We start from the raw sequence: 26,773 nt of genomic DNA, 5'->3' as shown, positions 1-26,773 counted from the left end.
ATATTTCTATAACTTGTAGATGTATAAGTATAATATTTAAAGTAAGTAATTTTTTATATTTAAACATTGCATAAAATATTATATAAAATTAGAAGTTCCTTTTAAACTTACAGGTTTTTTTTATTGTATGTTATTTATTTCTATGTTATCTCAAAACTGTAGATATAAATTACTTATACTTATACTAAAATAGTAAGCAATGTCTTCCCCTTTACATTGTTTGTTATGGGAGAGTTCCCGTAATTAAATCAAACCTACCTAAATTTACAAAATTATTCGACACAGGTTAGTTTAATAAAAAATGCATTGCACAAGCTAAGCATTGCACAATACTATGAACATTTTCACCGTTACAACTATCAATCTACAACTAGTCGCTTATTATTTTTTTTACAATCAAGTTTTGGTGGCACATTTTATTATAGTATCAAAACTTTGTGGTTTCGATGTTAAATCCTGCCAATCTCAGCGTGGTAGGCCTATGCCCTTCTCTTGAAACCCCCTTAACCCCCTTTCTATGAAAGACGGGGCCAAAGTACGATTTCTGTTGATGTGTATTTCATAGTTGAATGTAGATATGATAAATAGCCTAGTGGGTAAGGCTTCCGCTATATTTTCGTGGAGACCGAGTTCGAGCCTTGGCACGTACCATTGTCTTTTCAGAGTTATGTGCGTTTTAAATTTAAGCAATTTAAATATCACTTTGAACGGTGATAGAAAACATTATGAGGAAAACCAGCTCGCCTGAGAGGTATCTATAATGTTTTCTACGGCATGTGAAGTCTACCAATCCGCACTTAGCCAGCGTGATAGGCTACGGCCTAAATCCTTTTTATTCTGAGAGGAGACCCGGTGCCCTGTAGTGGGTTTATGATGACGATATATACGAGTATATGTGGATACATCTAGTTACTACTAATACTTGTGATGCTTTTTCGTGATGACTCCGATTGGAACTGTGGTTTCATCAATGTAATCCATAAATTTCTTGTTTGCGCGTCGCATATTATAAAATAAACAAATAGTACGAAACCTTGCATGGTAGAAGTCAAGCAAAAGAGATACGACCAAAGTGGGTTGCTCGAAAAAGAGAGAACTCCAAATATCCACGTCAATCCTAGTAAAAAGAATAAAAACACAGATAATCTTAATTGAGCACCAATAAGATCAATATCTGCCCTTCTCATTTTTCCATCAGGACCTTTAGAAATAGCATAGATTACTAAAACAAACAACGTTACGTTTATAGATAAAATCATACATATTGGCACTACAACACTTACGATTAAATAAAATCCAGTGGGATAACATATTAAAGATTTTGACTCTCCAACTGATGACACGTTGTTAGGTATATAGTTTTCTCTATCTAAAGCTAAAACAGCTATAACTGGAACAATTGGGGTTGCCCATCCTATTAATGTGAATTTTATCATAAATCTAGATGGTCGATATACTCCCAAAACTCTTACATACCGTATAAATTGTAAAACTGCTGTTATCAACATCCACATAAAACTTGCAAGAACTGAATAATGTAATAAAGCCCCCAAAGAGATACAAACAGCCCTAAACTTTTCAGGAACAACAAAAATACCATTAACTTCTTTAAATATGGTATTGTCCAAGTTGAACACAATCATGAATATCAAAGGTAGAGCTATAGAAGTTGAAAGGTGTAGCAGAACTTTTGTGCTTGCTTTTTTTCTCCAAGTATGAAAGACTGAAGCTGTAATCCAAATACCCATTATACCTAGCAAAGAAAGAAAACTGCCCACTAAAGATATTATGTTTAATGGTTTAGTATGTTTGTCTGCGAAAGCACTTGTGTTGTTTCTATCTCGTCCAAAATTGAGTAACTGACCAAAGTGTGTTAAATGGTCGCATTCACAGACTGTTAATTTGTTCTCAGATTTTTTCAAATAACAACCAGTGCTTGACCAATAACCAGGAACATTGCCAATTGAATGAGGCTGAAAATTCCAAAACCCACAAACTTTTTCAGCAGATGTAGGATTTAAATCTCTGTATACTAAAGGCATAGTTTGTTTGAAGTAAGTTGAAAAACCTGGCAAGGAGACACCTATTATTCGACTATTAACACAGTATTTATTTGATTCTAATTCTTGAAATATCGCATCGTTATGGAATATGCTAATAATTACATGCACACTGTTTTTATCTGCGCGTGTTTCATTTGTATTCCTTTTTAAACTACTTAGCACTGCATTTGGTATCCAAGTAGCAATTTCCAAATTCTCAATTGACATTACTTCTTCTAAGGTAGTATTTATAAATAATGGTCGTACTATCATGTCCGTGAAAAAATCATTGGTCCTTAAAGGCTTAATTAAGGCTATGCCACTTACGTTATTAATTGCGGGATATGATATTTGTAAAATAAATTGTGGTTTTATAGCAATTTGATAACCAATGTGATCCCTCCGTTGATTATCAATAATATCGTTGTCTTTAAAAGCCAATATTTCTATAATATTATTAAGTGAATCTAAAATAACATTTGTTGAATTAAGAGTCTGAGCTAATCGTAAATAGTTGTTATTTAGTACCATAACTCTATCCATAATCCATGCTATATTTTCTATATTTCCCATATCTATTGACGTTTGGTTACTTTGAGCAATCCTTAAAATATGCTGTAAAGACATTGACAAATAGTAAATATCTGCAGGAATAATTATATCAACATCGCGTAGTACAAAACCTAGACCATCAGTCAAAAAACGAGTGGTATTGTTTTCTGGTATTAGTCCTTTAACAAAATTGTATAAAAACGTGGTTGTATTAGAAGGTTGGTAATTATAATTACAGTTTCCTTCAACATCACCCCAAAAGCTTCCTAACAAATACGATCCATCACACAGTCTCTTTACTGGCAAACCGTTTTCTTGCAAACAAAACTGTTTAGGTGCAGCTATGTGACCGATTGCTGTTAGATCCCAATCGAGTATATTAGAGTTATCAAAAGAAGTTGTTGGTAAGCAATATAATGAACTTGATAAATTAACGAATTTATAATTGTATTTCGGAAGTACTGTTTCAGCTATATGAACTGTGGTATCATAGATCTTTTGTATGTTTTTGGAATTATATTTATATAAATTATCAACAGCGATATGCATATGCAATAAAAGCATTAAATAATTCGAACTGTAATTCAAATATTCCATAAGAATAACCTTTTTAGCACTGAATATGTATGTTATGTTAGTACATAATTCAGATATAATTTCATCGCTATTTTCTTCAATATCATCTAAGCAATAAAATACATTTATAACAAGAGAGAAAACATGAACTTCATCACCAAGAGGATTGACTAAAAGTTTTTTTGTTTTAATCAGAGAGAAATTATTTGTGTGCCCTTCACACCAGTATTGTGCTGCTCGATCTGTTATAATGTTTATTTCGTATACAATTTTTTCAATACTAACAGCATCATATGTTGAATTAAGCTGGTCGGGTTTTACTTCAATAAGTGGGAAATCGTTAATTTCAATTACTTTAGCGAATCCTTTCACATCAGTGAAACATTGCATACCTCGATCATATTCACTATATTTCCAAAGACCAGAAGGATAATAAATAGTAAGATACATTACTTTCTCTTGTTCGTTATACTCAAAAAATAATTCAGTTTTTTTATAAATCACTTCAGTTAAACAAGCCATACATGGTAACAAAGTATTAGCCGTTTGTAAACCAAGATTACCATATTTATTGATTGAAACATATATTTCTGGAAGGGTGAAGTTAAGAGAACTTGCATGTTTTTTTTGCCTTAAGTCAAATGAATCAAACCAACACCATATATCAGGAGGTAAATTGTTGGTTTCAGCTATCTTTTTAAAAATAAACCTGGTTAGATCATCATTTTTATTGCCCATTGATACATTACATATTTTATTGTTGGTAAAATCATTGAATGTTAATTTTTTGTGAGATTCTTCTATTCCAAGACAAACGCCTTCATAAGGCATATATCTAACAGAATGGTACTTTGGTGGGCATTTTGCTGGATAATGAAGGTCGTTTATATAAAAACATAAACTAGGATAATACTCTGTACAAGTTTCCGTTATTAAAATTTGTTGTTGAATGTCTAACAACAAACAATTCTTTAATTTCGTCGCATGAATACTTAAAATGTTATTGGTTTCAACTGGATGCCCCCATTTTGGACCAGGAATGTGCCACCATACTATTGGACTAAAGAATTTTGTACGTTTAGCCGGTAACCAAAAATATTGTGAGACATTTTTAAGATTTAGTGAATTTAATAATGAAATAACATCATTGTTACTCAAATCTGTAATAACTGAAGCACCGCCACTTTTAGAACAAGGGTAATTCCAAGCTGTTTTCTCTTTGATTTGGTAGCAATATTCGTGATTACTTAAAGAAATTTTATCGAATCCCGGAGGACACGCTGAAAGGTTATAGTAATTAACTATTTGTAGGCATGGACTTAGTTCATCGGCAGGTGGATCCCATTTTGAACCAACACAATTCCTGCTTATTAATTTTTCATTAAAATAACAAGGTGGATCCGATCTTACGTTATTTGCTGGAACAGTTTTTGCCCATTTGACGCGTATTCCAGTATGTGTAAACTCCTCGTCACAAATCTGCAACGACAGTTTTATTTCATGAAATGTAACAAAATGTAATTATTTTTTATGCACTACATATTTATACCTTCTAATTAGTTACCTGTAATCCAAAATGAATGTATAGACACATGTAAAAACTAAAAATAATTTTTAACATTTCGTTCAAAATCATTAAATTATTGACATAATATAGTATATAAGATTCAGCTACTAGCAGCAATACCAATAGAAGTTAGCTATGGAATGCCATGTATCGACGTATCTATGTCCAATATTCCCGCGTAAATAAAAAGTACAAGGTAAAATTATAAATGGTGTTTGAATGTTGTATTTTTAAAAGCTTATATTCAAATTAAATTTATCATATCCTTTGTTACCTACGGCTTCATAACTGATCTGACGATCTGATATTGGTTATCCTTAGTAAACTATCTCCGGGTAATCCCCTTAATCTGTGAGAACCGGATTACCCCCTAATAAAAGAAATAACCAGTAGGTATTTAATAGGTGACTATGAATGAAATGATGACATGACTACACAACACATAATATTTAACTATATGAGGGACACTTCATGAGAGATTTTACTCTAAGAAAATTTTACTCTAAGAAAACATTCCTTTATTTTTAAACTGACAGAAAACTACATACAAAGATTTTCACAAATTCTATTGCCACATTCGGGAATATAACCGACTAAAATCTGTAAAATTTAAACCTGTTTTTTATTGCATAGATCGTTAGGATCAATTACAAGGATCAAATCTCTCTGAGAAACTTGACAACTGAATTGAAAGGAAAACCAGAAATTCAATGAGTCAAGTTAAAGCTTTTAGACTCAAAAATCCATCTGTTTACTCATATTAGTAATTGATAATTGTTAATGGCGTCATTTATTAATTAAAACGGCAAATTACTATTTAGATAAGACGATTGCAATTTGCACGTGTTTGTAATGCAGACTCCTTTCTTAGATGCGACATAACTGCGTGTATGAGGTAGTTTAAATATGGAATGTTACGTTTAAAAATAGAATGTCATTTTTGTTATTCTATGGCATACCAAAAACAATTTGATTTAACGGAAGCAAATTTTTTAAATATTAATATTATTATTTTATTGGATGTTTTTATTCGTAAGTATGTATGTAATAATAATACACCCATATTTTCGTAATCCTCAGGTCGCCTGGAAGAGATCGCTACTAAGCGATAAAGCCGCCATTTGTATCCCACTTTTTAATATATGAATATGAATAAATAAATGGGTAACCCACCCATGAGCGAAATCGAAGGCACAGCTTGTTTTTTGATATAATGAAACATGTAGGAATCATCCTGTTTCCAGTGTGACAACCGTAATCAGTTTAATAACATAACTGTCACCATCCCACACCAAAACACTTTCGATAGGATATCGCAACCGTATTCATAGATTCTACGCCATGAAAATATATGTGTGTAATTGAAAGGCTTAACTCTTATCTTTTGTATGCGCACAGATTTAGTAGAGCTTTTAGTTTCGTTGATATTAATACTGGCGGTTTTTATTAAACTAATATTTATGTTTTCATACCTACAATCAACATATATGAGGAATAACAAATAGCATAAATGTGGAAGGTTGGATATTCATCCAGGATGTTTGTTACTCATACACGCCAAATCGGCTGAAAGGATCTGCATGAAATAAATAAATAAATATAAATATATTACAACACTACAAACATCGCCATCTAGACCCTGATGATAACTAATGTTTTTTATTTATGAACAATATACATAAAGACTTATAATATGCAGAAATGGGGGTTTTTTCTGTATATTTAAACTGAAAAACATTCAACAATTTTCCAGTTGTGGGAATTGAGCCCACAACTAAGAAAGCAATGTCACTGCCTACTGCGCCACTCGGCAGTCGTCGAAATTTATTATAGCCCGGAACAGCACTTAGGCTTTATTACGGAAAATTTACATTATAGATTGGTTTTTTTTCCACCGAGGAAAAAACAAGTGGATCTCCACTTGTTTTTTTGCGGAGTGGTAGTTCAGCGGTCAGAAGTGACAAGTGAAGTACTTAACAATTATTCATTGTAAAGTCAACATCTCCTGATGATGCTCCGGTTTCGGAGCGAAACGTGCGTAGAGGGTATATTGCCGAAGATCTGTTTGGTGTGGGGTATAAGGATTGAAGAAATTATAAATTACACCACACAGATTCTCCTGCTTTTCGCGGAGTATAGCAAATTTAGCTTAATTTTGATAATATTCCACGGTTTTGTTCCGCTTCGATGCAGCGGCTACCTGCGACGCGTTTGATGTCGTCTGTCTACTTCGTTGGGGGTCGTCCAACTTAACAATATGCTTGTAATAATAATAAGAATCTAATAATAATCTAATCTAATATCTAATCTAATAATAAATTCTAATAAATCTAATCGATCAGTGCGCCGTGCAATAATTGTTGTCATTACTATTCCACATGACGATAATCTGGTGAAAGCTGAAAAGGAAAAAGTATCTAAATACTTGGACCTTGCTCACGAGATTACCGCCATGTGGAATGTTGAGTCGACCGTTGTTGTTCCGATCGTCGTTTCAGTCAATAGTCTTCTCGCGAAAAGCTTCGACCAAAATCTTAAGAAGCTTTCGCTTGGTTGTTGGATCAAGGGTCGGATACAGAAGGCAGTAGTCCTTGAAACGGCGCGTATTGTGAGGAGGTTCCTCACTCTGGAGCCCTGACCACCGGTTGCTTGGGCATTCAAAAGCCCCGCAAGCGGAGGGTGGAAGTTTATTTTTTTTTATAAATTTTTAATAGTGTTTTTTAATTTATTTTTGTTAATAATTAAAAAAAAAAAAAGAAAAAGAATAAATGATAGAAAAAAGAATCTAAAAAACATCTATATATTAAATAAAAATCGAGAACCTCAGTTTACCTAATTTATTACACATGTGTAGCACGTAACATAAGTATTAGTTATTATACATTTTATAAACATAGAATCATTTAAATCTTTTGGATCTATAGTATGATTGTTAAGTTATGTGCACCAAAGCACTTTAAATATAGTGATTTATTTGCTTCAATATCTATTTACATATTTTTAAATAACATCAGTGGCGTAAATTAGGATAGGGTTAAAAAAAATCCTCCCTATCGTTTATCTTATGAAAATAACGAGGGGGATACAAATTTTTTAATCTAGAAATCTAGGGGTATTTTTTTATAACCCAAAATGTTTCGTCCCGTTCATCGTTGACAGTTGTGCTGCTGTTACGACTCCCTGTCGATCTTAATTTTTTCTCGTGTGAAGTAAACGCTACTCCTTTGAGCTCTACAATTTAATTTACAGGAACTTTGTTTCAACTCATCACCATAATGATTGATGTTATTTTTTTAATAAGGACATAATTTTTATAATAGTAATAATATTAAAGATATTAAACTAAGATTTTCGTACATTTCTTAAATATAGTTACATACTCGTCACGGGCAGAATCTGACTACCCGTTTTCGTGTTCCCACGAAAGCGGGAAGTCAGATCAGGTATCGTGGTATGTACCCGTTGAACTATATTTAGGAAAGTAATGTGCTTGTTTTATACAACTACCATATACCTAAGTGAAAGGCGTATTGTCAAGTAAATCCCAATTATTAACATGATCAACTTTTATGATTGCTCTCATTATTTATTTGTATATATTATCAGATAAATTAATGGCGATGAAAAAAATGCTAATGTAAGCATTAATTTTACATTTTGAAAAAAAAATCGTGAATATAAAAATTGATTTCAGACCTTTTGCATTTTAAGAGATATTTTAGATTGCTTTTTTATAAAAATGTTTCTAAGTTTATCAAAACCTTATACACAATTACATTACAATATATTACTTACATATAATATCAAAGGGAGCGTAAAATTGATGCTAAAAATAAAGATAATATCTTATCACATAAAATATTGTGTATCTAAAAGGTTAATTATATCTTATTTTAAACATCTACTCAGCATTCGTTTTCAAGCCGCCTTTTGGAAGAGGAGGTGGTGGTACATTGGGTATTGCAGGATCTTTAGAAGAGTAATTGAGGAGATTCAGATCGCTTGGTTCAGGGGGTGGAGTCTGAGACGTTTTGTCTGAAGATACAGGGGACGCTACAGGAGTTTCTGCTCTAGGGGGTGGGACAGGCGCACCAGCACCCAAAATGTTTGTTAACGGTTGGTAAAGTGGTAATCCGCCATATGGTTGGAAGCCGAAAGGATTATAGGGATCATAAAAACGTAAACCAGGGTATGTGTAAGGGAAAGCTAATTGGGTGTATTGATAGGCGGGACTGAAGTGGCCCCCTCCAAGAGGTAAGATTTGTGGTGGCAGGCCAAACTCATTGAGGGGAATTGGTGACTCTGTTCTCGGTGGTTCAGGGGGCGATGGTGCTGGAGCAGCCGTTTCGTCTCCTGATACTGGACGTTGTTCGGGTTGTGGCGACGGGGAAGGTTGTTCTGAAGGTACCGGTTCCGCTGGAGCATCAGTTGGTGATGGTGGCGATTCTTTGGGATTTGCACTTGGTTCTTGTGGACGAGCCGCAGGAACTGCAGGAATGAGGCCCTGAAACGAAAAAGTTGATATGTTATTGTACATTACCATTATCCGATTAAGAGTTCTGCCCTCCAACTACAAATTACAATTATCTTTATTAGATCAACATTTAATATTAAATGGGACAAAAATTTGGCCCTTTGTTTTTAAAGTTATGATTTTTGCAGATATGTCGTTATATCTTTTAAGTTCACTACGAATGTTTATTTATATATAAATAACACAGTGAATAATATTTCATCAAAATCAATTTCAAGCTATTACCGGCTAAAAAACAGGACAGGACCTTTCTAATACTTAAAGTATTAGAAAGGTCCTGTCCTTTATGTTCATTTTTAATTTTGGTACTAAATAAATAAATAAATAAAGGTTTCTGTCTATTTTCCTCGCTGGCAAAATGCGGATTGGTAGACTTCACACGCCTTTAGATAACTTTCAGGCATGCAGATTTCCTCAAGATGTTTTCCTTCAACATAACACATTAAAACGCACATAACTTATAGGTTCAGAAGATCTACCTCAGCTTCCACGAAAGAAAGACCCAGGTCCTAAATCCTAGGCTATGCGCTCTTTCTACTACCACTTTTTGAAACTATATTTAAAAAAAGGAATTTTTTTAAAACTGTTTTATGTATACAGCATTCTTCATACTTACATTTGTTAAAGGGATGTCTCCGTAAAATACAGGTTGGTACGGGAATGGGAAAGCATTGTGCAACACTGGCTGGTACACGGGATAAGCTTTACTCGGCTCCAAGTTCTGATTCGATGTTATCAAAGCGTTGTACACTTTCGGAATCCTCCCTGGAGTAGGTTCAGCATAAACGCCAGCAAGAATTATGCAGAGCAACTGAAAAGTCAAAATAAATACTTATAATTGAACTTAAATTCACATACTTATAATTAAAAATTTCACAAAAATCACTTATCTATTGCAGTTATATTTCAAAAACTTTTTATTTTGAATCTGTATTTATTGAGTATCTGAAAATAAAGTCGAACAGCATTATATGACTTCCAAAAAATTCCAATGGTCGTTATTATTAGAACTGAATAAAACTAAGAAATGAAATTTATATTTTCTCGGTATTATTTAAGATCAAATTCAAATACAAAAATGTTTTGTTCATATAGACCTTATCACAGGCACTTATAAATAATAAATAAATAAATATACTACGACAATACACACATTGCCATCTAGCCCCAAAGTAAGCGTAGCTTGTGTTATGGATACTAAGATGACGATGAATATTTTTATTAATTATATACATAAATGCTTAGAATATACATATAAACACCCAGACACTGATGCTTATCACACAAACATTTTCCAGTAGTGGGAATCGAACCCACGACCTTGGACTCAGAAAGCAGGGTCGCTGCAAACTGCAAACTTATGAACTTATGAAGCGTTCATACATTTAACATGTTAACATTAATGTTAGGTGTAAGGTGATGGTGATAGCTGCATTCGTTAACTTAAAGCTAGGAGGGTTCCAAGCGCGCCCTGGTCTAAGAGCCTACAACAAACTTAGTCAGTTTTTTTTTGTTATCACCATCTCACAGTCGAGTTAATGTTTAGCTGTGAAGCTAGACATTAACTCGACTGTGAGTTGTAGAGCTAAGCCAAAGGTAGTTAAAATAAGCTAAATATCCACTAAATTTAGCTGCTTCTTTGGTCTCGTAGATAGCATGATTAACTACGGATCACGAGATCCTGTGGTTCCAGTGCTTACAAGGTATTTTAAGAAAAAAAAAAATAGTAACAGGACATGGGTATTGTTTCAAATCCGTTCTTAGAAGACACTTTATGCCGTCATCGTCCCTCCTTGTTACTATTTTATTATTGAAGCCCGCACTCATTTGCTCAGCGTTGATAAAGGCCGTAGGGATATAAAGCTAAGGCAGCTTTATATCCCTACGGCCAGATAAACCCTGCGCATGTACATAAAAAAATATGTACATTCCACTAGTATCCGTTTACACTTACGGACAATTATTTTATTTTATGGATCAATTAAAATACATTGTGTACTATAATCATTGTAGAGCCAATTATTATTTATTATTGTACCTACTAAGTTTACTTCACCTACTAGCAATGACAACAGAGCAAACATGCATATTATTTTTTTCTCCTACAAGTTAGCCGTTGACTGTAATCGGGAGAGTAGCGGGCTAACCTGTTTGGGAGTAAGGCAATTATGTTAAACTTATACCTCTTATCGGTTTCTGCGCGACATCGTACCGGTACGCTTTATCTCATGACTATGTCTCTGTCTGTATGTCTATGCTCAGCATGATTTTGTCGTTATAGATGCAACTAGCCACGGCCGAAGCTCACCAGACAAAACAGCTTGTCTGCTGCTGACAATATTTTATGGCTAAAATCTAAACTGATCTGGCTGTAATTAAGTGCCAGTGCCAGTTTCCCAGTAATCCTTAAAATAGCATTTATAATTTTTACCATTTTAGTACGGAATCCTTAAAACAAACGACCTCTCCAGCTTTATTATATGGATATAGTCAATAGCTAGTTTAATTTATTATATTATTTATATAATACGCACGTGTTTTCTGATATGGAGTTATTTTTATGAATTAATGATTTCCTCTGGTATATCAAGAAAACAAGTTTGTGTTAAGTGTCGATGTAAAGAGTTAAGAGAGCAATTATCGTTTGCCTTGAATGTTACTCTATAACAAGTACCTATCTACCTATTAGAATCATGTCTATGTGACATAAATGAACTAATTTACTCCTTAAACTTACATAGATATTTTATAGGAATTAAACTGTATATAGATAAGTAGGTCAGAATTATATTATTTCCCAGTATTAACGTTTATACATCACATTGTACGGATAGAATAGGCAGGACACAAAACTCGTGGTGGAAATGTATTTTGCCCATGCTAGCCGTGCTCCTGTCTGATACATGCTCCTCCTTTGGGCTGGCGGGCTTTGACGTTAAAAATCACATGTATGATACACTAAATTGAAAAAGTTACTTTTAACAACTACACTCGGTTTTCTTTTACAAGAATACAATACTTAAAAATATACTTTCAAAACTAGTAGTATTATAATTTTAATGAATAACTAAGTAAGTAAGTATATAATCATAGACTTATAATAATTACACGGGACTATGGTGTATTGCTGCAAAATACGTTTATACCTTTGTTTTCTTGGTCTTACCCGAACATTTCAATTTGTCATGCGGCACAAGTTCGGACAAAAACATTCATAGCTAGATGCGAGACTAATTGGACAATGATCGCTTTGAGTTTATTTTGAATTACACCCACACAAATGCGTAGGCGTTAATTGAAATTATATAAAACAGAATGAACCAAGAACAGTTTATTAGCTACATTACTCATTAATCTAGATAACTCCTAAAAATATGTAACAAGGACGCATTTACGTATGTCAAATTTAATTAAAACTACCTACGAGTTTTAAACATATAGAGTACCTATGTTCAAATATTAATTTATATTAATCAATATTATTTTTGCTATGTGTTGTCACGTTATACCGACTTGTTACACACAACCATAATGTAACGTTACCTAATTATTTAAAATAGACCCATCTGTTTAGGCTGTAGTCTAAAAATAGAGTAAAAGTTGTACCCACATCCTTAAAAAATAAATTTTATACATCTAAAAATATAAGACACTCCCTCTTCTGGGGCAGTTGTAGTCTGGGGTAAAGCATTTAAGTTCTGGGGTAAAAAAACAAATATCGTTTAATAAAAGTAGGCTTATTGCAAAGATTATAAGACAAGTATTTTTTAACTTTATCGAAGTTTACGTTTTATAAAACAGACTTACGCCCTAAACTCATAAGCAATTGAATCAAAAACGTTCAGATGACATCCTACATTCCTATAATTCCCTATTGATGCCAATTGTAGATTTTTGATTAGATTGATTAAAAACATCAGTATCCAAAAGAAACTGGGTAAAAACGTTTCTTCCAAAAATCGAGATTTTAAACTTTATTAAAGTATCATTATTTAACAGTGTACATTATATTCACACAAGCATCTGTGCAATTAAGTTTTATTTCTTCAAAAGTTTAGAAATACTTTAAGTGTTAAGTTACTGTATGTTTAAAATTAGAATTTATTGAAAATTGTGTCCTCTAACAACACTTTCTCCTAATCATTGATTTAATATGTTACTATAGCTTTCAATCTGCAAAACACTGATTGAGTTGGATTTACGTTCTACCACCTAATGGACTATATTACAAATCGTTGACAGCTAAACGAAGTGTATAAAATAATCCGCCATACTCGAACTATACCATGCACTTCTTTCCGTTAAAAAAAGTCTGAGCGAATGGTAGGTAACCTTGGGCTAATTAGGCTAAAGAAATAAAATAATAGTTTATTTTCTACGTCATACAAAGCATTGTACGCGCGACCGATGGCCTTAGATTAGTTAATTGTTTAACCTTAGTGCTTACTTGCATTTGCTGTCAATCTTATTGACGTTGAAACCACCAACAGGTTTTGCAGGATAGACAATACAAATTGCGGTATTATTTGCGGTCCTTTGAAAGATCGAATTCCGGTCCAAGCTAAAACTACTCGCGGACAATTTGTATGAAGTATGAACGTTTGTATCAGGGTCACCGGTCAGTCCTTCGATGCATGCCCTTCAGATCAAAGCGTACAAACGGGTGACATTCTAAATGAAAACTGCATGCAACCTGCTGGCAACCAACGGCACCACCCTTTCAGGTTTCACGGTTGCAGTGGTTCTGAGACCGGGAAACACTGACCCTGATATGTTTGTACACACACCAAAGGATAACCTTTATTAGTTACCATTTCACCATATTTTGACTATCAAAATATTTAGTTCCAGTTATCGCTATTTCGCCCAACAGATGGCGCGGTTCTAAATTGTTTGAAAACACTTGCATATTTAAATAGATATATTAGGTATTTGTTGTGGAGTACAATTTGGTATAAAAAGGTACGCTTTATTTTTAATGATAAGTTATTTTTATAGTAGGTTAAGTATGCAAAAAGTAAACAGGTGAATTAACTTACGATTAATTTTAGTGTGTCTGCTATGTGTATGTACTGATTTCAAGTGAAGGGATAACAAAATGAGTGCATGGCCGTGTCCACTACTTATGTACTTAGTGCTAAACATATATCATTTTGTAGCCTCCGACCCAGCTTTCAGTTTGTAATTAATATATTTATGGATAGCAAACTATATTAATAATTATAGAGCGCGGGTTTTTCAAGAACGTTTCTTGATAGGGTTTCATAGAAAATTATTGTCAAATAAAAAAAATATTGTCTACGGAAAATGGATAACTTTGTTATATATGGTTAAGCCATAAACTAAACTGGGAAAGCATTGTAGTGTTAAGTAATACTAATACTTTACTACATTTTATATTTTTATCCTGCAGTAAATAAAAATCAGAATTTCCGCGTTTAAAAATCAGTATTGATAGATATATTGTCGAGGATGTTTGTACTTAGTTGTTGTTAATCCAACAGTAATCTTTAATCGTGGGTTAGGAAAAATTACCATCATGGTTAAAAATAAAATCCCAGCAATTCTCCCTGAGATTATGAATAATTTGTATTTAAACACACAAGTGGTTGTCGCTTTGGGTCATTGCCGAACTCTAACGCAACTGTTTGCCCAACCGTAATATCAAAAATTAGGGTCCCGTAGCTAATGGCCAAAACCGGATTTTTATGATTTCGCTATCCTATTGTCCATTTTGTCTGTTTGAATATGAGACTTTTGGTGGGATTTTGTAGCATAGGAGGTCTTCAGAAAAACTTTAACTAATTAAATTAAATTAAAATCTAGTAGAGTCACAGTGATGAAAGAGTAAGACTTTTAATAAATGAATTTAAAATTTTGAATTTTAAAGTGACTTTATTAATTCAGTCAATAGTCAGTAATTGAAACTTCTACCCTCTTATACTAATTAAAAAAAAAACTTTTTTTTTCTTATTTATTAGTGAAAATTATTACAGTCTGTTATTATCAAAGGATTTTTTTTCAAACGAACCCTGACGGCTCACACAATAGTTAAACTTTATCCGACACAACATGCGTGACACATAAGGCGTGTGGGGTCAGGTGTTACTAAAATGTTAGTAATAACACTAAACCTGACTAACTATTTTAAAATCTTTAAAAATGTTGTAAATAAGGGTGATGTTAGGCGTGATAATCATATTAAATATTTGAGATTTATTTGCTGTACTTAATATTTACTTTTATTATAAAGCCGTATGCGAACAAAGCATCATTAAAAATAATTGTTAATTCAGACACCTCTAACTCTCATTATATTGCGAAACATAAACTAAGCCCATAAACTGTTAGGTCAGGCTGTGCCGATAATATCTCTGTGAATTGCGATACAGGTAAAGGTAATTACCTTTATCTGCTTATCCAAATTGTGATGCGAAACATCTTTTGCCACGCTATAGCTGTAAAATCTACCTGTATTCCGTCACGACTAACCACATGAACCTTGCACCTTCTTATGACGTCAACCTCTCTACGCCACTGCATATTTATTTCTTTTCTAATTTAATATGTATGTATGTTGTGTGTAATGAATAAAATACTTTTAAAGAGAACTACTACGACACACACACAAGCAAAAGGTGCTCTTAAAATACTTTTTTTAAGAGCACGTTTTGCTTGACTTGTTTTGCGAGACATTAAGAATGATCCCTACTAGGTCTATCCAGATTCCAAGATATACACGAAAGGATCACAAATAAGCTGAGGGACAGGAAATCGCAAAGTATACAATATAATAAATCTACACTGTTAAATAAATATGACAGTAAAATATAACAAATATTAAATAATAAATATTATATTTATATGTGTATAATAAATATACATTAAAACAATAATAAATATATGTTATTTTAAATTATAACCAAAACCACATAATTTTATCAACGAAACTGTTTAGTTTTGTAAAAAAGCAATATATAGTAGTAGTTAGTCTAGCGACGGCATATATATATATATGTATATTAACCTTATAATACACAATAATAATAACATCGTAATTATTGTTGAAGTAAAATACATCATAATAATTTCTCCAGTCTTTATATCTATGTATATAGAAAGGACAGAGTACGCACAGAACACATGGGCTAGTTTTAATGATTCTTGCAGCAACTAATTCGTTGCAACCTTGTGAGATACCAGAGAATAAAAGTTAATATGGCAGCCATTAGATGTCTTAGTGGGACAAATAAAAGTAATGATCTATGTCATGCGAGATTGTCATTGATTAGGTTTCATAATGTACACACCCTCAGCCTATTAATTCCGTCCGACTGATGGGTTAGGTCCATTTTCATAGGAGAGAAAGTTCGAGAGCATACACCCAACATGCATCTCCAAAGCGGATTGGAAGACTACATAGTACGCGGGGTTTTAATTATGTTATACATTCGTTTACTACTAAAACTACTATAGTTTTATTATAATTAATTATTATTCGTTAAATAATATGTTTATTAACATTAACAGTTTAACAGTTCAGTTTGTAGAGAAGTAGAAGAATTACGGGTTTCACTCTGGGAGTGCCGACAGAAGTAAAACTTATTTTGACGCATTACAAATTTTCTAGATGGATGGGTTATTGGGTTATGAATTGCATTTAATTTATAAATTGTATTTTTAAAATTATTAGAACCTTTAAAATACATTAAATATTCTTTTATGAATCATCGTTAACAATTTCAACAACTCTTGTATCATCATCATTATCATTAAATAGGTAAATGGCAACTAAGATAGGAAAATTCGCGAGATTTAATTGATAATTTCTATTTTTTTCATTTCCTAAAGAAAATTGTTTATTTTCCTATTTTATTGCGTTGCTTTGACATAGTAAAATCAAACTCTCTATTCAAAAAATCAAAAAGCTGTGTCTCGTAAATGTGTTGCGAGGTCAGAGATAATAAAAATATGCGTAAAGCGCTAAAAAAAGTTTGCGCTTCAATATACTTAGAGACGAATTCAATCCTTGTGAAGCGGAAGTCAAGATACTGTAACAATGAGGCGGTTTTATTGATAGTCAATTTTGATTAAATATCAATAACACCCCCACCGCAATTTATTTTATTGATAGATAAAAATAAAAGGAAATTTTGTCAAGGAACTATCTTTGCGTCGTTGATTTCGTATCCGCATATTTATTGTAATTGCCAGCATTCTTAATATCTGATTTTGACAGCCAAAAAACGGTAAGGTGTTACATAAATGAGTATTTGCTCACTAAGCCTTCGTTATTAAATTTAAATAATCTGATCTATACATAATATTATGAGACGTGGAGTTTCACATTGTCACATTATTTTTCAATCGCTGATTGGTTTCAAACTTTTACTGTTAACTGAGTCACCTCAAAAAATGTTCTCACACAAACCTTAGTTGCATTACAACTGTCAATGATTACCACATTGTTGTTGTGTATGCCTAGTACTTTTTGTTGCTTTAATTTCTGTATTTTTGTAGAAATATGGAATTTTATATTTAACTAGCGGTTGCGGGCTACCTCGTCCGTTTTCGGGTAAGATGCTTACAGAAATCGTTAATTGTCCCAGGATATCCCGTGACCGTGCCTTTATTTATACAAAATTTTGCTAAGATCGTTTTATCTGTAAGCTCGGTGTGCATTGGTAACAAAGGCTTTTTTAAAAACTCCCGGGAACGTCTAATAATCATAATCCCATATCTATCTCCAGGAGGCAAGCTATATGTGCTCAATCTCCATAAGAAGATCAGTGCAGAGGTTAAACTGATCAAAAGTGCCTAACAAATAGGCACACTTTGAGATTTATAATATACTTAAGTTTCAATAAAACTATAGTTACGAGAACCTTTTTAAGTTCAAGACATGCTAAAATAACAGAAAACCTAGACTCATTATAACATTAAAAATAAAAAGGTAAAGCATCAAGAAATAATAATCATTTCAAAGACTTTTCTTGACATTCTCGTAAGATTGGCGTTAATCACTGGTACTATTAATTTCTGAAAAAAAATAATGCATCGATACAGTATTTTCAATCAGAAATGATGCGAGGTAGGATCGAAGGTTGCGTCTATTATTATGAACTAGAACACAGACAATAGGTGCTGTACACTGGCAGTGTCCCGTGTCCGGTATACGTGTAAACGAAAATCGAAATATTACATCGCAGACTTTAGAGGCATTCTATTTCGCTGTCTCTGAGACTTAAATGTAAAAGCGATACGCTAATAGTTTTTAAGTAAAACAATGCGATAGTTTTTACTGAAAAAAATAATTTACATCCTAACATCATATGCAAATTTAAAATCAAATGACTCCTGCCTTTTTCTGTTTTATTTAAAGCGTCGCGTAAGGTACGTACTTCGCAGGTTACCCTGATATTAAAAGACGTCGGTCTTTAGGATAGGGTTTTCAATAAGCATACACTTAAAATGTTTCGAATTAGTTTGTGTAGAAATATAAATTTGCTTCTTTTGATTCAATATTTTTACAGGGTGTTTCCTTATGAAATATACTCATGTCAACAGTATTTCGTCATTCGGTTACACGTTGTTAATATATGTCAGCAAAAATAAGCGAAAATTTGTCTTACTTTAGTGAGAGCAATACAACTTCGTCTGAATTGCGTCCTCAGTCCTAACTCTTTTTGGAAATCGGTTGAAAATCTTTTGTCATGGGAGATACTTAAGCCTCAAGTAAACGATTATTATCGTTTTAATTCAAAATGTTCATATGACAGATTGAATTTAGTAGTTCTGTTTCATTTTTTGTACAGCTGTGCTATTTATTATTATTTTTTTACTTCAGGTGCTAATCCTACAGTCTAACTCACTAGGTAAATATCTATTGAAGTCAAAAGTCAAAGTCAAAAATATCTTTATTCAAGTAGGCCCATAGGTGGCATTTGTTGCGTGCATTAATGAGAATTACACGGTAGTGTGATAATTTAATAATTAAATTTAAAACTAACTCGGCTTCTTCTTAAGCCAGGACGCGTTTGGACCCTCGTAGCTTGGTCCAAACGCGTCCTGGCTTAAGAAGAAGCCGTCAACAAACTTAGCCGAGTATTATTGCATTTTAGTACTTGAAACCTTATTTTATAAAAGACAAAGAGAACTCCATTAATGTTTTTTTCATTTCTATACTGTGACGCTAGTCATTGTCCGGTTTAAATCCGGAAATCGGCGCGTGCGTTTTACAATGCCAGCATTCGTCTGGTGTCGGCCGCAAGCTCGCCTACGCACAACGCAAGGTCTAAGAAATGGTACAGGCTCATCGAGGTCAAATTATCTTGTTAAATGATATCCTATTAAGTTAGCAAAAAGTTTAAATGTTTTAATAATAGGTAAGATCAATTTATTTAATGTAATGTACGCGTAGATTTAAGTTAGGACATTTATTTGCTTAAATTGGATTAAATAATAGTTTTAAATCCTTTTTAAACATACGTACTTATTACAAAAAAGCTAAGGAATGGGTTCGTTATGACAATTATTAAACACAAATATTTTTAAAACACACTACCACCACGCTGTCCCATTATGGGTTGGTGGGCTTAGACGATTATTAGTTACAAAATTTGAAATTTTGCTGACTATCAACCTAGGACTATTAAACGTGCTTACCAAAAGACCATCGAGTAGGTACTTATTTATAAATATTTAATAAATCAGTTAGTTTCGTATCACTTGAAAAACGTCTTTTATTGAAAATAAAGCCATTTCCAAAAAAAAATATTTAAGTTTTTTCGGAGGTTCCTTTTTGTTTTCATTAATTCATCAATTTTTTAACCCCCTTTAACAACTGTTTTATTAAGTATGTATTGTATTAGGGGTTTAATAAAGAGGTAAAAAAGTCGACAACCAAAAATATTCAAATTAGTCCAGCCAAATAATACGAGACATGCACGGCTAAACAAACGGCTTAAACAAATAATATATACAAGATAAATAGTGAGATTATTATATTGACAGTGTAGAAATGGCAAGGTCCGTGCATCATTGTGCATTCAGTATAGGCACGGTTCGACGACCAGCGATGGCCTCTGCATGTGATGAAATGTCTCTATGTTGCATTTAAGGGCTTAACTATTTTAGGATTCCGTACTTAGATAATAATGGAAAATGGCGTCTGCTCTCTTTCCGGTCGTGTCGAGGTGTCGTCCCGTCACACTTGTACACTATAATATTTCCCCGATAGTGGGAAAATCGCTCTGGATATTGCCCGGGAAAATGTATGTATAACAATGGAAAAACGTTTTGATTCACATTTATCTCTTTATAGCTTATTTCAAGAGTTACAATTTACAAATTATCAATCTAATTTCATTTAATTTTAACAATTTTAAATACTGTTATTAAAGGTTCACTTTGGTGTCTGTCCGTCGGTTTGTCTATCATTTGTCCGTGTGACAAGGCTATTTTTCCAAGTTTGTATTTAGTGAAAATACGCACAAGTTTCTGATTGAATTAAAAAAACAATTTTGGTATCTGCATGTTCTAAGATAAGTATTTGTTTGATTTGCTTGTAAGCACTGAAAAGCCAAATATCTTAAGTCCGAAACTAGCATAATAATGTAAAATCTGAATTGACGGAAACTAGAGTTGGTATGAATCCACAGCTGGAAGTACGAATAATTTTAGAAATAGCATAATTCTAACAAAATCTGTTTTGCTGTCCCGAACAAATATCCTTATTTTAGCCAAGTATTTATAAAGCATCGTAACAAAACCTGCGTGTTTGAGAATATCCCATATTGTTCTAAATGGCGTGTAAAATATATAAATTTGAACTTTGCTAGCATGGTGGACTTCCGGCCTAAACTCTTTTCATTCTGGGAGGAGATGTGTGCCCTGTAATGCGTTGATAATAATGAATAATTTGTAAGAGTCTTTAAAAGCAATTTTTTTTTTTTAATTTTGAGTGTTTTACTACAATTATGTCCGATGGGAAGCAATTAAAAAAAAAAAAGGAAAGAAGGGTTAAGGGCTAAGAGCTTGTTGAGGGAATTGGTCGACGGGGTTTACCCCATAAAGTGCCCCCCGGATTTATGTGTAACTGAGAATCTCTTATTAGAAAAACTCTGCACTAAAAAAACGACGACGATTTTGTACGACCTATGAAAAACCTGGTCAACTACGATATTACTCCAGGGTTCGACTTTCAGTAGGGTTAACATGCAAGCCACAAGATACTTATCTACCAACCCATATTCTCGTCTTTTCTTCTCACCCTAGACCTAATATACTACCTCATAGCCTGAATGGGAGCTCTACAGGTCAGTATTTTTACATATTTGTGGAAGCACCCATTAAAACCTATGGACAGATAACAATCGAACTTCGTAGCCTTCCAAATACGAATTTAGAAGGCTATCAGAATTCAATGCTTAAGTACTCTTACTTATTCAATAATTCCAAACAATGTTCCTTAGAGTCTAGAATAAGAGGTACAGCTTGACCCAATTATCACGCATACAAAAGCCAATGGTCAAAGCTAACTTAAAATATTTATATTTGTGACCATTAAATACAGGATCAAGGACTTTCAACTCGTAGATTACGTCACGTTTATTATAATATACCTACCTAACAATTAAAAAAAACTCACCGCTAAATTGACTTTTACCTCTATGGTTTGCATAAAGAGTGGGAGATGTAAATAATAGAGAGGATCTTCTTACATAAGCTGTATGTACATTGATTATTTAAGTTTATGTCATATACAGTCATATATTGTTATTTTTTTAAAGTTAAAAGCTCTTTATATAATTAACAAAGCTACTGCGACCTTATTGCTATTCATAAAATTTTCATGTTTTCCTTAAGCTCTGTGATAGTGTGCGAATATAGGCTTTTTTTATCGCTATTCTAGTATCGATATTTTCGTAGGTTAGTAATTATAAAACCTTTAAATCACAAAGAGTTGCTAGGGTAAATGAAAACTAATAATAATTTAAACTTATGGTGAACTTAGTACCTTATTATGTAAATATTGGCTCTATTCTAAATCTCAATGGTTTAAATTCTTTCACGCATTAGTATACGTGCAATATTGACATTATTATGTATGGGAAATCGTCTGTACCTACTAACGCCTGCCTGATCTTACAGGATGCCGACTAGTTTCGGAGAAATCTAGTCGGATATACACTGACAAAACCTGGCATATCGCTATTCTTATTTTTAATTATTATGAGATAGTTAAAAAATTTATCTTTCTACGTTGTAGGTACCTCTCTAATATGCTAATGTTTAAGATAAAAAAGAAAATAACTTTAATTCAAAACACAAAACATGCATGCGAATACAAACACTCGGAGACACTTGATGAACTTGACTTCGTTCAAGCGCAGTACGAGAGGTCATTAAAAATTATATAAGAAATGAGGCTGTTAGTATGGTAATGAAGTTTAGATTGTAACTCACAGGCAGACACTGTTGGGCCGCCATGTTGCGCGCGAGGCGAGTGGTAGTGGAGTGCCGGTGTGGTGGTTGCGACTTGCGCCTGCGCACCTCGCTCGCCACCAAAGAACTGACTGCCGCTGGAAGCGATTGTTTAGCTTTCCTTTGTATTCTAGGAATTACTTTCCGTGTTGATATTCCCCCAATGACATATATATATTGCACTCCCGGCCAGGCGTTTTATTTATTTCCTTTTAATAATTGTAGTTATTTACGTCATGCGTCTTATGTGATTATTGTTGTAGGTTAAAAATGAATCATTTCCTACCGTTGATATCTGGAAATATTTGCCTAAGTAGGTACTTGAATCGTATGGTGGTAAGAGTCTAATTAATTCCCAAAGTCTAAATCATTAGGTACAGTATTTTATGAAAACTCTTTTCTGTATTACTTACTATTACATCTAATTAACTGTCTATACCAACCTACTAATCATAGTTGTATATGTTTGTGGCCATGCAATTGGTTTATTACAGTATTTAAAGGAAGCGTCATAATTTTTTAATTTACTATTAGTGTTTTATTAAGTTTTGAGCAGTTTCATACGCTAATAAGGTACTTTATCTTATATAATAAATCTCGAGAGTTTTGTTTAAAACCTTTCTTGCTTGAAAACGATAAATAGTAAATGATTTTTTTGGTTTTTTTTTCGAATTGTTATGTTTAGTCATCTGATATTAATTGGCCAAAACTTCTAACAATAAAAGTACCTAACACAGTATTGTATAAATAAATAAAATACTTTTAATTAGTTATACATGATTATTGATAATGTAAATTATCGAGTGATGTACAGCAGTTGCTTTTATTCGATTTTCCCTGTAAAATGCATTTTTTTTCAAAATCAGGATCCAAAGCGCTTTATTTTAACTGCCGTGAATTACCTTATTCAGTATTTGATTTTGTAATCAGATTATTAAGATATTTGTGCAGATAAATAAAAAAAAAAATTGTAAAAATAATTCTTCTTAAAGTTATCATCATCATAATATTATTATATCATCTTCAAACGCCTCTTCTTGTAGATTTATTTCTGTACTTAAGTACCTACGAGTAGGTATGTCCTTGTGGGCGAATGCAACTTCGAGCTTTGGCCCACTTTGGTGATAAGCTTTTAGTCAATCTTAAAATATATGTCCAATTACACAGGTGCAGAATATTTAAATTATAATTTTACTGTAACCATTGTACATAGATAGATAGGTACTATAGTAGTGGTAAACGCTTTATAGGAGCGTAATTATCACGCTTTTTTGTTATTTTTCTGTTCTTAATCATTTTCATTTTTAGCATTAATAAATCGATATGACTCTCCGATTTACAAGTTGTATATTAAACTCCACGTAGGGCTGCCTGGACGCAGACATTTTAATTTGTGACTTTTTATATATTGCATATTAATATTTAATGTAAGTTTTTTTGATTTAGTTTAGTTTTTAATTATTCTGTTATGTTATATTGTAGTGTGTAGAGATGGGTCATGGATACCAAATAAATAAATAAATTTTCATTTGGTTCATTTATATGGCTCTCTTACAACCAAAACTATCATTTTAAATTCGAAATCCTAGAGTATGTACCCTAGCATGATTCAATACAAACAAGGAGCAGATTAACTGAAAGAATATATCACGATTAACAAGCGATAACAGAGTATATCGGTGTTTCATTAGAAATACCTTTATATATTCAGGAGATAAAAACAGATCGTAACGAAAGTCGAACGATAACATAACCATCATAGACTTTTTTTTTAACTTATAGCTAAATGAAAATAGTCATCCTCAAAAGAGTTACATTATCTTTGTCTGACTCTTATACGTTCTATGTAATACACGCTAACACAGCTCTCAGATGGCAAAATTTTTTTCGTAGTTAATACTAATCATAAAATGTTTGTGAATTTTACAAATGTAATATCTTTATAAATTAAAGCATATGTTCTATCCTGGTAGTTGAATTTTGTAACTCTAAAGTTTCATCATCATCCGTTCAGTATTTTTGCACGAAAGAGAAAAATCCTTTTTACATCCATCCATACAAACTTTCGCATTAATAATATTAGAAGAAGAAGAAGAAGAAACACTTTATTGCACGTATAACAAACAGGAAAACAAACATTAGGGAGTATACAGTAAACAATTTATTAGTAGAAAAAAGTTAATCATTTATACCTTGGAAAATAACGGCACGAACAAAATATGTGTAACATGAATTCAATAAAAGGGCATTCTATAAGAAAGAATATATATTGTTAGGTACAATATACCTTTATATAATGGCTTATTTTATATTCCTGTTTAGGCCTAGCCGCAGTGCCATCAATCCTAACTTAAGTACATACATACCTATATCGTGTATTGTACTCTCACTTTAATGCGAAAATGCAATGACAAAATGTCACTGACTCAGCTTTGCTTGGTTGTAAAATTACCTACAATACAATAACATCGATAGTAAGTCATTATTAAATCAATATCAATTCTAATATTATAAATATAATAGTGCGTTTGTAGGTTTGTTTGTCAATACTTTACGCCATAACTAAGGAACCAACCAACCTGATTTCTGGCATAGAGTTAGTTAAAAGGACCGAGAGTAACAAACGTTACTTTTTATCCCAGGAAAACAAACCGTTCCCACGCGATTCGTAAAAAAAAACATAAAAGCGGGCAACTACTAGTATTATTTAATTAATTAAACAATATTATAAAACTACTAAACTAATTCTTCAAATCCTAACCAAGTTTTAACAAAACAAAAACACATCTGTGACCAATAATGAATTTTTTTTTAAATAAAATAAATGGTTTTTTAACTCCAAAGATATTATTACTCATCCTCATTGATCACTTTACTAATGCGCGCCATCTTGTACCATGATGTAAAACTACGACGGCGGAAGACTAAGCACCAATGCGTAAATGTCAGAAATTGTACGACATTCAGCGCCCACTGTCAACAATGCTTAACTTAACTTGAATTTACGTAGAATTGTGGTAGATGGCTCTACACGCAATATTTTACTAGTTTTGAAATCAAAATTCTTTATTCAAATAATAATACAAATATCACAGCCATGATTTGTTTGTAAATCGCTATAAATACAAGCTAGTTTGAAAATTACATAAATGAATGCAACATTATATGGACATTAAAATAGTTATTTTCCTTTTTCAGGCGCGTCTAGAAATTTTAAGGTTGCTATAATCCGCAAAACCTGACCTACAAGTCGGCAAAGTGCAGTTTAAAATTTCTTCATTCTTTATACACCAAACGTCTGCCAAAATGCACGCTCTACGCAAGTTTCGCTTCGATACCTCAAAGAGTCCGAGCATTCTCAAGAGAAATTGATTTTCCAATGCACAATTGCTAAGTACACTCATTAATGTATATCTACATATTTAGGGTTTACATAACAATATTTGCCAAATAATGTTCCTAGACAAAGAATCTGATAATTGTCTCTAATGTACAAAGATACGAGTCTGCCTTTATTTTAAAACTATTGTTGAATTCTAATTCATGAATTAATAGTAATGAGTCTAAACTCCAAAGCCAACCTGTTTGATTTTGCATTCGCTTCCTATTTAAAACCAGTTGTTTTTATGTACTAGCCTCCAGTCCAGCTACGCCCAGACATTGGACATTGTAAGAACCCAAGAATGCCAGCAATGTTTCTAATTTACGAATGCATATACCTACGTATTTAAATTCACGAGACACGAAACACACATTAAGTTAAGGTACAAGTATGAACTAAATTCTAGGTTAATTACACGTTAGTATATAGATTTTATAATCCTTTATCAGGATCCATAGCAGATTCAGTTTAGGACCATGTAAGCTACATTAAGCTTATGGAGAATCAAAATGGCTTGAAATCATTCGTGTAAATAGTGATCGCCAAGATAATGATCAATTGTTTTAAACTTTTTCTACTCTAACTCTAGCATGGGCAGGAGACAACTATTTTATTCACCGATTAAAAGGTATGTA

The 26,773-nt window shown here is 32.7% G+C and overlaps 2 protein-coding genes across 2 annotated transcripts; both read right to left on the bottom strand.

The window, feature by feature from the left end:
- Window positions 1–887: 887 nt before the first annotated feature.
- On the bottom strand, window positions 888–4,673 carry LOC120630683 (the record flags this gene model as incomplete). Its single annotated transcript, XM_039899961.1, has 1 exon — window positions 888–4,673. A coding segment is annotated over one exon (3,768 nt), but the record flags the coding sequence as incomplete, so codon positions are not given.
- A 2,970-nt stretch (window positions 4,674–7,643) lies between these two features.
- On the bottom strand, window positions 7,644–22,830 carry LOC120634852 (extensin-like). Its single transcript, XM_039905689.1, has 3 exons — window positions 22,739–22,830; window positions 9,888–10,082; window positions 7,644–9,241 (listed from the first exon to the last, which is right to left on the bottom strand). Exons 1-3 carry the CDS (start codon window positions 22,760–22,762, stop codon window positions 8,639–8,641), a joined length of 822 nt encoding a protein of 273 aa, XP_039761623.1. The 5' UTR covers window positions 22,763–22,830; the 3' UTR covers window positions 7,644–8,638.
- Window positions 22,831–26,773: the final 3,943 nt, after the last annotated feature.

The sequence above is a fragment of the Pararge aegeria genome, chromosome 2 (genome assembly GCF_905163445.1).
Source record: "Pararge aegeria chromosome 2, ilParAegt1.1, whole genome shotgun sequence".
Classification (NCBI taxonomy): Eukaryota; Metazoa; Arthropoda; class Insecta; order Lepidoptera; family Nymphalidae; genus Pararge; species Pararge aegeria.
Note: the sequence above shows the minus strand (reverse complement) of the source record. Positions and strands in the feature narration are given on the sequence as shown.